The 12,759-nt window shown below is 58.6% G+C and overlaps 1 protein-coding gene across 4 annotated transcripts in view; it reads right to left on the bottom strand.

The window, feature by feature from the left end:
• Window positions 1–1,208: 1,208 nt before the first annotated feature.
• The window catches only part of STARD8 (StAR related lipid transfer domain containing 8), a 41,955-nt gene continuing 30,404 nt past the window's right edge, over window positions 1,209–12,759 (bottom strand). For all 4 annotated transcript variants that reach the window (XM_063421900.1, XM_063421903.1, XM_063421902.1 and 1 more), the window contains 13 exons: window positions 10,776–10,847; window positions 9,373–9,454; window positions 8,236–8,299; window positions 6,588–7,945; window positions 5,869–6,042; window positions 5,243–5,402; window positions 4,781–4,979; window positions 4,446–4,656; window positions 4,181–4,295; window positions 3,669–3,884; window positions 3,241–3,458; window positions 2,917–3,093; window positions 1,209–2,808 (listed from right to left, as the gene is read on the bottom strand). In XM_063421900.1, coding sequence (XP_063277970.1) covers window positions 2,691–2,808; window positions 2,917–3,093; window positions 3,241–3,458; window positions 3,669–3,884; window positions 4,181–4,295; window positions 4,446–4,656; window positions 4,781–4,979; window positions 5,243–5,402; window positions 5,869–6,042; window positions 6,588–7,945; window positions 8,236–8,299; window positions 9,373–9,454; window positions 10,776–10,847 — 3,164 coding nt within the window. In that variant the 3' untranslated portion in view covers window positions 1,209–2,690. The remainder of the gene's footprint in view (window positions 2,809–2,916; window positions 3,094–3,240; window positions 3,459–3,668; window positions 3,885–4,180; window positions 4,296–4,445; window positions 4,657–4,780; window positions 4,980–5,242; window positions 5,403–5,868; window positions 6,043–6,587; window positions 7,946–8,235; window positions 8,300–9,372; window positions 9,455–10,775; window positions 10,848–12,759) is intronic.

Genomic DNA, 12,759 nt, shown 5'->3' on the forward strand with positions numbered 1-12,759 from the left:
ATGTTCCTCCCTGTAATTGGGCTGTTTGCACTCTAAATACAGTACAGCTTCTACCTGACTGGCTAATAAGGAATGATTTTCTCTCCTTTTATCTCTAATTAAGCCAAACTGAGCCTGGCATTGCTGCTCTGCAATAATTTCCCAGTACAGGGGTTTGCTAAGTTGTAGGGATTGGCTTTTCTAAGGTTTTAAAAGATTAATCTGTAACAATGTGCAGGGGAAAAACACAAATCTCTGTTAATGAAACTTGGAGGATTTCAGTAAGAAATTGATTTTAAACGTTACTGTCTGCAAAGCAGGGGTTGGAGGAAAACACTCTTGGACTGATCAGCCAACGGTGCTGAGCAGAGGTAGATTTGGGAGCGTGACTGGGGCAACTCCAAAAGCCCCAGGATGGCTCCAGTCAGCTTTGCAGAGGCTTTGGGGTGTTATTTAATGTCTGCACATCGTGCAGAGATGTGGGAAACCTCTTCATTCAATCCGGTGGGGACTTGGGACCTGCGGATTGGGACGATATAAGGCAGGACAGGGTTCCCTGTGAGAGTGGGGGTCCCTGAGAGCTCACACCCCTCCATCAGTGGGATGCCTGGATGGATCTGCAGAGTGCTGCCATTACGCTGGGGCCCTGGAAGATGGGAGATGCCAGCTTGGCCTCCATCCCAGGGTGGGGAGGGTACCCTCTCCATCCCAGTGCTGGAGCCCTGGGCATGGGTGGATTTGGGATGAGCCACGGCTGCCCCAAAGTCTCTGCCGATTGGTGCTAAAAGCCAGAGCAGCCTTGATGCTGCCAATCCCACATTTTAGCCAAGCTCAGAGAGGGATTTCTTCCTCTCCAGGCTTTACTCTTGCAGCCTTCATCACCATCATCTTCATCTACTCCAGCATGTTCCACACCATTCCCATCACTACTTCCAAAACAGCGACGAGAGGTGTTTGCTCCAGGGAATTCAAGAGCACAATGTGGTTCTTCATCGGCATCACTGATGCTGGATGCTCCTCTTCCTCCTCCTCAAGGTGCTCTCCCTGCTGCAGGTGGCAATGCCAGGAGAACCCCAAACCCTGGAAAGGCCCTGGAGCACAGCTGGATGTGGAAAATGCTGGATTTGAGTCTCTTCACCCACGCAGGGACTGCCCCAAGGCCATACATTGCTCAGCATTGCTCTGGTGCTGGAGAATCCCTGACCACAAGTTTCCTCATCAGCCAGCAGATTTTGTTAGTACTTTATTAATTGCACAGATGGGAAGAGCAGCCCCAATCCAAGTCAAACAACTGCTGCAGTTTCATATGATACAAAACAAAACTCCCTTAAATACAAAATAGCCAGCTCTAAGTGAGCATCACCTGGTGCTGACCTCTGCCACCAGAGTTATATATTAATATTCCACCTGTACAAGTATTTATAGATAGAAAAAAAGAAATACTTTAAAAAAATATCAAGAGAAAATTCAATCCCCAACATGTTAGTTATATTTTTATATATATGTATATAGAATACATATATATAAAAATACAGACTAGAGGCTCATTTGTGCTTTTCTTTTTACCAAAAGACAGACAGTTATGGCCAAATTGACACCGGAGGTCCCCAGCTCATGGGTCGTGTTGCCTTCCAGTTGGAACGATGTCTCGGAATTTGGGTCCCTGCCTCAGTGGAGAAACCAGGTCATCTCCTGGGTGCTGACAGCTCCAGTGGACAGTTCCTTCATGCAGGGAAGGAAGGGGTGGAAAGGGGAGCAATGTGTCTGCAGGGAGTAGGTGGGCATGGGCCATGTGTAGCTGCCCAAAGAGAGGTGAATCCCAAACAACTGCCCCTCCTGCCATCCCTCCTCCCTCTCCAGGTACAGCCCTCAACACGAAGGGCAGCACAAAGGGGGAGCTGATCTGGGGAGTCTCTCTCCACCTCTTTCCAGGACTTGCCCCTTCCCACTCAGGTGCAGCTGCACCGGGGCTTCAGCAATGTCCTGCCCCATGCAAATAATGGGTCAGCTGTTTGAGGGATGGCCTTGGCTTGGAACCTGGTCCATCCACCCCTCCTCTCAGTGACACCCAGTGCAGAGAGCGGGTTTTTAGCCAAGGAAGAGCAAGGCACAAGAGTACAGGGCTGCTTCTTCCATGAATTCAGCATCAATGCTGCAACAGGTTCCATCTGCCCCTTGACAGGGGCTGGCACTCGAGCTCTACCTATGTATCTATAGGCAGCTCCCTCCTCCCAGAACAGCAGCCTCTTCCACTACCACACAGTGACTCCCTGCCTGTCCCCACGGGATGACACCACACACACCATCTACCCCCTCACTGCCCACCCTCCACTTCCCGACCCTGCGCTGCGACCTGCGGACACGGCCCCATTTTCCCCATTCACTCCTCCCGCCTCACTCCGTGCTCATTCACCCCTGCTGTTGTTCCTGGCTTGTGCGGGGGACCCCGCCCCAGCTCCTGCGACAGGCTGCATTCAGGGGTCACCCCATGGCCACTCTTTCCCTCTGCTCGCCCTCTGTGGCCACCCTGCCCCACAGCACTCGGGCCGTGGGACGAGACTGCCCAGCCCGGGGTGAAAGGATGTTTATAAATATGTGCCTCTGCCTCCCCCTCCATGGGAACTGTGCCACACCGTGCTTCCTGCTGAGAGCCCCAGTCTGGATCCACTGGCAAGTCCAACTCTGAAAGGAAAGAGCATCTTCCTGGTGCCTCAGATCTTTGTCTCGGGGCCATTGGGACTCAGGGCTGGGAAAGAGTCTCGGATCCTCGCCAGCTCCATGGCACACAGGTGGCCAAAAACCCTGTTATACCATTCGGGAGACCGGCCCCTGGAGGAGGGAAGAGGCAGAAGGGGGTGAGCGGACAGGAGAGACCCTGGCACTTCCATGGAGCAGCACATCCTGCTGCTCCATCCCCTGCCCGGAGGGTCACGTTACCTGAGGTCAGCCCTGCAGATGTGCGTCACCCGGGAGCGGCCCATGGTGCTGGGCTCGATGAGGTACTGGGACGTCAGCACGATGGCCTTGACACCTCCCTCCACTGGCACCTTGTCATGTTCCACCGAGAGGGAGCTGAGCAGGCAGGCTCCCCGCGGCAGGTCCGTGCGCCAGCGCCTGCGACAGAGCAGGAGTCACTGCATGCCCGCCACGGGATCGGGCAAAGCGGGACACCGCACCGCCCGGGAAGGAGGAGGTGGGGCAGGAGCAGAGGGGATGCACCAAGCTGAGCCCAAACCCGCCGCGAGTTGCGGCCGCCCTCACCGGAGCACCATGCAGTCCCTGCGCGGGTGCGGGGCCATGCTGTCCGTCACGTAGTGGTACACCTCCATGTCCTTGTCCAGCGCCTCCACCACCCGGCTCTGCAGCAGGTCCTCGTCCCACAGGTGCCGCTCCCGCAGCACCCGGTGCAGCACCGTGGCGGGAGGGGCCTCAACATCCGTGGAGACCTTCCACAGGCGCAGAGGGTGCCCATCCCCAACCTGAGCGGACGAGGTGAGGGTCACACAGACTGTCCCACAGGACCCCCAGTGCCAACCCCTGAGCGGGTTCACTGATGGCTCCCACGGCCACAGAGCAGCACAGTCCCACCTGCTGGCTAGTGAGGGATGGGGTGGGACCTGCTCTGGCTACTGGAGAGGCCACCCCATTTCCCTGCATGTTCTCAAGCCCCTCCACACAGTGGCATTTACCTTTTTGCAGGACAGCTCCGTGTTCAGGGGCCCCGGCGTGCTCAGCCACCCCTTGAATTTCTCTGACGACTCTTTGAGCAGGTTCTGGACACTTTGCTCAAAGTAGGAGTGTAAATCCTTGCTCTCCCCCTGGCACACCAAATCAGCCAGGGGGTGGGGATAGGTGTCTGCAGCCATATAGGAGCTGCTCAGCTGCAGCAAGATGTCATGGGAGACCTGAAAGCCAAAAGCATACAGACGTTCAGTGAGGCAAAGAGATCCTGTGGGGACTTTGTGAGTAGTCCTGGACAGACAGAGAATCATAACTCATTCCCCAGGGAGTGGGGAGGATGGACATACAGCCTGCACCACCTCCTGCCCCAGGACATAGTTGGGCTTGGCTCCGGGGTGAATGGCTGGCTGGCTGCTGCTGTCCCACTGAGAGAAGGGTGCCCTCAGCTCGTCCTAGGACCAGCACCTGCCAGCAAGGTCCCACCTCCCATGGGCAGCGCTGGGACACCATTGCCACCCACCTGGAAGAGCTTCTTGCAGTCGGTGATCATGTGGGAGAGCCCCTGCGTCGCGGCCATGTTCTCATTGAGGTCCTTCTGGTCCGGCTTCCCCATGGTGCCCCTCTTGTGCATGGCCCTGTGGGGGATCAGGTAGTGCTGGCACCGGTGGGCACCTCTAGACCCCCATGGCTCATTTGTGTCTCCATGTCTCACCATTCCCTGCTGGCCCTCTCCCACAGCAAGCAGGGAAGGGACACTGGAGAGCTGGGGCTCAGCCAGTCTTTACCTGGGCGATGTGCTTTCCTTCTTGGACACGTTGAGGTGGAAGATGGAGGGGGCCAGGCACACAGCCAGGTTCCCAGCCGTCATCTGGTTCTCCTCAGCCGAGGCAATGTCGCTGAGGAAGTAGAGCAGGGTCTGCAGCACCTCCCGGTTCTCGTCCGGCATGAGGATGATGGCTGCCTGCACCGCCTGCAGCCGCTGCTCCTTGGACACGACTGTGGGCATGGGGCAGCATCAGCGGGGTGTCCCCAAGGCCACCCCCCACCCGCTCCCAGCCCCTCCACCCAGGGAGATCCCTCCTCCCCGAAGACCCTGAGCTGCCCCCAGCCCGGCCCTTACACTGGTAGATCTGCAGGAAGGTGTCGGTCAGCTTGCTGGTGAAGATGGGCTCGGGCAGGTCACGGAAGTATTGCTTCAGCAGGTCGGCCACATCATACGCCGACTGCCCCGAGTAGTTGACGTTGTCGGGGCTGGTCTCGTTCATGTGCCGGAGAGCCTGGATCCGGGACTTCACCCCGGACTTGCGGAAAATGCCAACCTGCCAGGGCAGAGCATGGTGTGAGTGGGCACCGGCCTGGGTGGGCACCTGTGGGACAGGCAAAGACACTCCCTCCCCAAAGGGATCATCCCTGAACCCACAGGAGACACTGAGTGAGGGATGGCCAGGGGGATGCTGCTGCGTTCCCACAGACAATCCCACCCTCCCACTTCAGCACACACCACAAGAGGTGAACAACAGGACTCCTAAAGCCTTTTTGCCCCCCAAATCCCAGTGGTGCTGCCCAGCAGCCACAGCCTCACCTGGTCCAGGCACTGACTGCGCAGGTAGCGCATGGCCTGCTGGATGCTCTGGGGCAGGGGCTGACCCGTCCGCTGCACGTTGACGATGGGTGGCACCCCAAAAACCATCTTGTCCCTGTAATCAGGGACTTTACTCCGCTTCATGAACTTGGGGACAGTCCTGCAGAGTGAGACAGAGAGTCATCAGTGCAATGATCATTGCCCTCAGCACGCCTTCACAGAGAGGGCAGGACCCTGGGAACACACACACACACACACACACACACTTCTGCAGTATTTGGAATATAAGCAAGGCAGCTTCCCAGCAGGAATGGCAGCACCTTTTATTAAGCTAAAATATTTTGATACTTGGCTATGGAAAGAAACCACTGTCCCACTCTCTTATGTTGCTGCAGCACTTTTAATGTCCCATGGAACGCCTGCAGCCCCTACAGTGGTCAGGGGCCCCCCTGGAAGCCAGGAGCCAGGATGATGCCAGGAGCCTGGAGCTCAGCTCTGGCTCACACTTGCCAGAGCAGACAGCCCTTGGTTTAGCTTTTCCCCCTCCACACGCTGAAGCTGCCCCAGACTGGGGGCACGAGCTGCAGCATGTGGGCCCCATCCTGGTCCCCCTCGCCCCAGCTCACCATGTCCAGGCCTGCTTGTGGGGCACAGAGTACTTCTCCATGATGGCTGTGAGCCGGAGCAGCGAGCACTTCTGGAGCAGGTTGAGCTGGGCCGATGACTGCCGGTTGATCTCCAGCGAGGCCGAGTTCAGGCTGGGCCGGTGTGAGTTCTGGAAGCTGTGCCAACGCAGCTTTCTGTGGACACATGGGACATTCCCAGCTAAGGAAACCCCCACTGCTCTCCACTCCTTCATGGCTACTGCCACATCACCCTCTAGCGCCAGCCGAACTGGGTGAGGAAAGCCACAGGACTCGGCAACAGCCGCAGCTTTCCTGGGGAGGGCCCCAGGGAATACTGGCACAGGGGAGGCACGTGCCCCCTGCGTTTACACGTGTTATTAGTTAATGAAAAACCTTTTAATCACGGGTCTGTGCAGGCCCGCAGTGGTGGCAGTGCTGAGGTGCTGGCAGCGGTGGCAGTGGTGTCCTGCGGCCACCAGAGCGCACCAGCGCCCCGCGCTGCGCTCCCCTGCCCGCACCGTGCGGCTCCCGCGGCACTCCCCTCCCTCCGCCCGCTTCTGCCTCCCGGGAAGTGACGATCATCCAGGCCCCGGACAGGCTGAGCGGGGCTTGGAGCAATATGGTCTAGTGGAAAGTGTCCCTGTCCATAGCAGGGGCCGTGGAACGATGTGGTCTCTGTGCTCCCTTCCCACCCAAACCACGTCAGGATTCTGTGATACCTGCAGGGTCTTGTGAGTGATGCTCCCACCCCCGAATCCCGGCGCTCCCGTGTCTCCATCTCTTCAGCCTCGTTGAGGGAGTTCCCAGTGCTATCAAAGTCACTGGCAGAGGTGCCAACATCCGACATGGACTGTTCTTCGAAATGCAGGTTGGAGGGCTCCCCTCCCGAGTCCGACTCCTCTTCCTCCTCTTCCTCGCCACCTTCCTCCCCATCCAGGCCAGGGGAGACGGCTTTACACCAGAGCTCCACCTTCTGCTGCAGCACCCACACGTCCTGCAGGATGTCGTCGAGGTTCTCGTAGATGACCTCCCCGTCCTTGCAGAAATCCTCGCTGCTGCCGATCTCCAGCACGTTGTCGTAGACGCTGACGCGGCTGCCCAGGGAGCTGCAGGAGCCCCGGCGCCGGCGGGCAAAGCCCCTCGGGGAGGACGAGCCCTCCACGCTGCTGCTGCTGCCGCCCCCACCCAGCCCCACGGCCATGCTCCCTGCGTTCCAGCGGGTCAGGGAGCTGCCGGCCAGGGGACACAAGCTCTCGATGGAGAGGGATTTGGGGAAGGTGCCGGGCTTGTGGTCACAGGGGATGTAGACCAGGCAATCGCCATGGCGAGCCCGGCGCTGGCACTCGGCAGCAGCCCAGGCACCGCCGGCAGCAGTGGCTGTGTCGTAGTCCTCCAAGTAGACTCCACTGCGTTTGGGGTCAGAGCTCCCCTTGGTGCCCCCGGAGCCGAGCAGGCGGTTAGTCCTGTACGATACCGAGAAGAAGTGTTTTTTGCTGTTGCAAGAGGCAGGTATCCCTCTTTTAGAGGAGTTGGTCCTGGTGGCTGTAAGATCCCCATTACTCTTCAGAGAGCCCCATCCCGGTGGGAGAGTGGCGCTGCTGTGTGGAGCCACCCTCCTGTCTGGGCTGGGTTTCTCCTTGTCCTTCTTCCGCAGGGACTCGATCCGCTTCAGGAAGCTGCGAGACCGTCGCTTCTTCAGCTTCTCCTTGGAGCCCTCTTCCTGGCCCGAGGGCTGCTCGGGCGCAGAACCCTCGCTCTGGCTGCAGCTGGAGGTGTTTGCGGCGGCACGGAGGGGGGACAGGGGCTCAGACAGCATGGCCGTGGTGCACAGTGTGCCACCCCTGCCTCCCACGCTGCCCACGCTGCCCGTGCTGTGCAGGGATGTGGCCTCGGGGTTGGTGCTGAGGTCCGTGAGGACGCTCTCGCGGCTGGACACCGGGCACATGGTGCAGCTCAGGGCCTCTGAGCCCTGGGACAGGACATCGGCGGACCCCACCCGTGACCACCTTTTGCTGTCCCTCTGGAAGGTCCACCGGTTGCTGATGGCACACTGGTCTTCCTCCTCAGAGTCTTCATTCTGTGGGTGGTTGAGGACAGGGGATGATCAATCGGTTGGAGCCAAGGAGGGTCAGCACATCCCCCCACCTCAGAGGAGCACAGCCACCAGCATTGCCCCAGGTGAGCAGGAGAGCAGCGTGTTCACCCCCTTAAACCAGCTCAGGACCACTTTGGCAGTGGAGGCCTCCAGGAGCCACTCTGTGCCCAATCTGGGCAATCCCAGAGTTCACCAGGACACTGCTCCACCATCGAGCACATGATCCTCTGCACCCCTCAGCCCCTCACCTGCCTCTAGCGTCCAGGACGTACCTGTTTACGCTGAAAGTGAACATCCAGTTTCATGGAGGCACAAGTGTTCAGGGTCATCAGCCTCCTGCAAGAAACAGAGTGGCTTTACCCTGGTCCCAGGCCCTGTCCCAGCCCTGCTGCAGTCACAGGGATGGCTTTGGCTTCTTTTGATTTTCCTGCCTTAGAGCCTTGGCTGTGCCTGTCACCTGTCACCCATCACCTGCTGCTGTGGCTCCACAGTCAGAAGGACACCTGACTAACAAGGGGACAATGCCAGCAGATGGTAGCCCAAGCCAGGCCATGCTAGCTGCTGGGGCCCAAGCTAGCCCATGCCAGTTGCTAGGGCCACTGCTTCTGCAAGCGGACAGGGGTGGTGTGCTCTAGGCTATTAAAGCAAAATCACCTCAGAAGCTCCTGTGCCCCAGACAAGGAATGACTAAAGGACCATAACACTCAGAGAGGGAGGGGCAGAGACCTCCCATCAGCTCCTGCCTCACTGCACCCAGGAAACCGCTCCGGGATCCCCTCCTGCCTGGCACAGCAGCCTCTCTGCTGGGAAACAAACAGGAAACAGACCCTGTTCCCACTTCTTCTCTGTCCGGGGTGGCAGGGACAGAGTGGAGCCAGAACAGGGACACGGGTGTGATGACGTGTCCCGAGAGCCAAGGCAGGGCTGAGTCACCCACAGCCCTGAGTGACACACGGTCCACCCAGACTGACCATCCAGTCAGTGCCCTGCTTTGGCTGCCAGCCCTGGCTTGCTCTGCCTGAGTCCCTCGTACACTGCTCCCTGCACACCCCCTCCTGGGCAGCTCCCAAACCTGCAGCTGCAGCAGCGCCATGCCCAGGTGGAAACACATGGCCTGGTACTGGGACGACCAGCATCACGTGGAGCATAAAAACCTGTTGGTTCCCTGGAACCACCAGCAATGTTCCCTGATCATTTAACTCCCTTAAGACCAAGTTCTCACTGCACTGGGAGTGACAGTACTGAAGCAGGCTCTGAGCCCTGCCAAGGTGCAAGGCAGGCACCCTACTAAACCCACCACGCCATCAGACACTCCCCTGAGCCCACCACCACATCAGCCTTGGCCACTGCCCTTGTCTGTGGCACATCCCCATGCTGATTCCATGTGCGGGGGTCCAAGGGAGCGTTACCTGCACAGGGATTTGAGGGAATCCTGGTCCAGGAAGCTGTGGTCCTTCTTCACAGCACTGATGTCAATAGGGAATGATGACTCTGGGGAGGGAAGTGACATCAGTGGCAAATCCTGAGCCAGCTGCTCCATCAGGGACAAAGGAGTGGGCATGGGAAGAGGAGGAGAAACCCAAGTGGCTGGAGATGAGGTGGTGCATGGCCAGGGTCCCTGGGCATGGCTCTTCCCAGGTACATTAGGTGAGGGTGATAAAGGTGCCCAAGGGCCTCCATTCAGTTCTCTGCTCCTCCCTGAGCATTCAAAGACAGCTCTGCTGGGATCATGTATGTGGGACCTGGACCCTCAGCCCCAAGGGTCTCAGTCCATCTGTTCATAAAGCCACAGAGCGTGATCACCCCGGGAAAGGAAATAGAGGGAAACACTTGGAGGATGTGGGAGGTTCTGTGGACAGAGGCTAGAGAATGGTTGGCTCATTCACAGACTCCAGCACCAGCCCCACTCCTCACTGCCCAGCTGTGAGCACTGTCTGGGGCCAGCACCTGGGGCTGGACGTCCCAGCAGGCACCTGGCCTGTCCTTGCACGTGGGGCCTGCCCCCCAAAATAGGCACTGGCAGCAAACAGGCTGCTCCTAAAGCCATCACCGGGGAGCTGGTGCTGCGGGGGGCAGGGGAAGTGCCCGGCCGAACAATGGCCGTGGCTGCGGCCGCCGGAGCCCCGCTTCCCGCTATTGTCCAGCCAGACGGGGCCAGCTGCAGCCGCCGCTCCCCGCACCACCCGGGACCAGGATCCCACTGCGGCTTCCAAGTAAACACAGCTCAGCCTGAGGCAAGAGCCACCACCACAGCAGCCTGCCACCACCCTGGGCACCTAGCACAGGAGCTGGGAGTAGAAATGCCAGCCGGGGAATGCCCATGTCCTGTGCCCAGGTAGGCACAGGGACACGGACTGCACCAGGCAGGGCTTGCTGAGCGCTCAGGAAGGACAGGCTGGAGCAGGGCAGGGGTCGTGGGAGTGGGGAGAGGCAGAAGGAGGGAAAACATGCTCGTTCTCCGCTTTTCTTACATTGGCTGTCCCTATGCTCCCACCCACAGCAAACACTCCCTGAACCTCTTCAGCACTGATGGCTCTCCAAAGCCTGGCTGCCCTTGGCCAGAACAGCCGCCCCAGGATTCCTTAGAGACCTGCCTGAAGGGGAAAAGTTCAGGAATGCAGGGAAGTTAACTGGCTGGTTCTCCAGGCCGTGGCCAAGGGCTCAAAGTGTAACAAACAATCATATAATCAGTGAGCAACCCCCTCTGTCCCCTCCTCTCCCGGGAGCTGTGGGCGCTGTCCCTGCAGCCCCCCTTGGAATCTGGATGAGATACAGGCTCTGAGCAGGGCCAGTGGCAGGAGGCAGCTCTCACCTTCATACAGCTGGGCATACTGGGGGAATCCCGCTGCCCGGAGCCAGTCACACGCTTTCTTGGCTTCGATTTCTGCAAGAAAGAAAAGAACCACCCTGAGCATCCTGCCAGCAGCAGCAACACCCCAAGAAGGCAGCCCGCTCCCCCCAGAGCCCTGACACTGAGCCCACGTTCCATGTGCACAGAGGAGGTGCACGGCTGCAGAGCCAGGGGTCCCAGCAGCAGCAGCGGGGTCCTGGGCAGACATAGCTCAGCTGCAGCTCTCTGCCAGCACCCGGCAAAGAGCGGGAGGTGACAGTGATGCCACCTGAATGACAGGGCCACAAGACACAGTTTTAACCTTCTGATCAAATCAGAAGTTTTAACCTTCTGAGCCCATCAAAACACACATAGTTCTTGGCCAGGCAGGAGAGGAAGGTCTTTCTTTGTAATCATGAGTTCAGAGCTCATCAAAGCTCGGTGCTGATCACTTCTGCAAACATCCCTGAGCAAAGGCTGCCAAAGGAGCCCTTCCTCCCCACATCCTTCCTCCCACTCAGCCCTCTCCACCTCTGCTTTCATGCTGGTGTTCATCCCAGTGGGCACCAAACCTCTGATGGGCCTCTTCACCCCTCGCCCAGCTGGTTCCCACCCCTCACACAGGGATCAGCCATCGCCCAGATGAGCCCATTCAGCAGCCAGCAGTATGGGAAATTCCTCCAGTTTAGAGAACTTGAATTCCTACAGTTTAGAGAAGTTGAGGGAAAACAGCCCAGAGTTCCTGCTGCCACAGCAAGTCATTGCCAAATGTCAGCACCCATCAGCCTGATGACATTTCTACTGCTGAGGGTGACAACATTTGACCTCAAGGGTAGAAAATGCCTTGGCAGCCTCAGGGTCTGGTCTGTCTTTCCCGGAGGCACCACCCAGCACAGAGTGGGCTGAGGTCAGACCCACCCAGCACTGGAATACCCTGATTCCATCCTCATCCACCCACTGCCTCGGGCCAGAGCCCTGGCTACAGTTTGCATTCCCAATTTCAAACTTGCAGCAGCAGAAAAAAAAAAAAGAAAGAAAGAATAAAAGCTCCAAATAAGCAGCTCAGTTCAGGACAGGACCAAGCCAAAACCCCAGACTCAAATACTTGGCAAGTTTTGGGAAGAAGTTTCGGAATGAGCATCTGGATCTGGATCCAAACCTCACAGCTGTCATTAGCCGTGCCATGAGTCCTGCCAAAACTCAGGGTGACCCCTCTGCCCCAACAGGGCTCAGATCCAGCAATCCCAGTGGGGAACTCAACCTTGGAGCTATCCCGGGTCAGCTGGTCCATGTGAGCACCACATCCCTCCCAAAGAACCCAACACCCCATGGGGAGGACACCCCATGGCTGCATCTGTCAAGCAGGAGGGCACCAAGACTGTAGGTCCCTGGGAATGCTCTTGGGCCATGCCAGCTCTGGAAGCAGATCCCTCCCACACTCCTGGGGTGGGCAGGACCCAGAGACAGGCATTTCCCACAGCCCCTGCCAACAGACCTGCCAGTTCCCGCTCCTGCCCGACTCTGCTGCCCCTTTGCTCCCGATGGAAATTCCATGGGGCCAATCCCAGCCAGCAACTGCAGCTCCATGTGCCCCCAACCATGAGCAAAAGCACCAACCTCCCACCTGTGCCATGGATCCTGCCTCATGGATGGGTCTGGAGGAGAGCTGCAGGAGCAGGGCTGTGGCTGAGCTTACCCCTGCCCGCAGCGGGGCTCAGCTGGCACCAGAGCATGGCCGGGCACTGACTGGGGCCACGCTGGAGCCTGGTGAAAGCCAGCGTGACAACAGCCACCCCTCCAGGCCGGGAGCAGCCAGGGCCCAGGGCTGCAGCAGGATGCTCTGTGCAGGACTGGGCTCGGCCACCCATCATCGTGGTGGAAATGCGGAGTCAGAGCACGGCATTTCCTTCCCTCCGCCGCCTCCCCCATGCATGGGCTGGCAGGGGGCCAGGGCCCCAAACCTCCA

The sequence above is a fragment of the Prinia subflava genome, chromosome Z (assembly GCF_021018805.1).
Source record: "Prinia subflava isolate CZ2003 ecotype Zambia chromosome Z, Cam_Psub_1.2, whole genome shotgun sequence".
Lineage (NCBI taxonomy): Eukaryota > Metazoa > Chordata > Aves > Passeriformes > Cisticolidae > Prinia > Prinia subflava.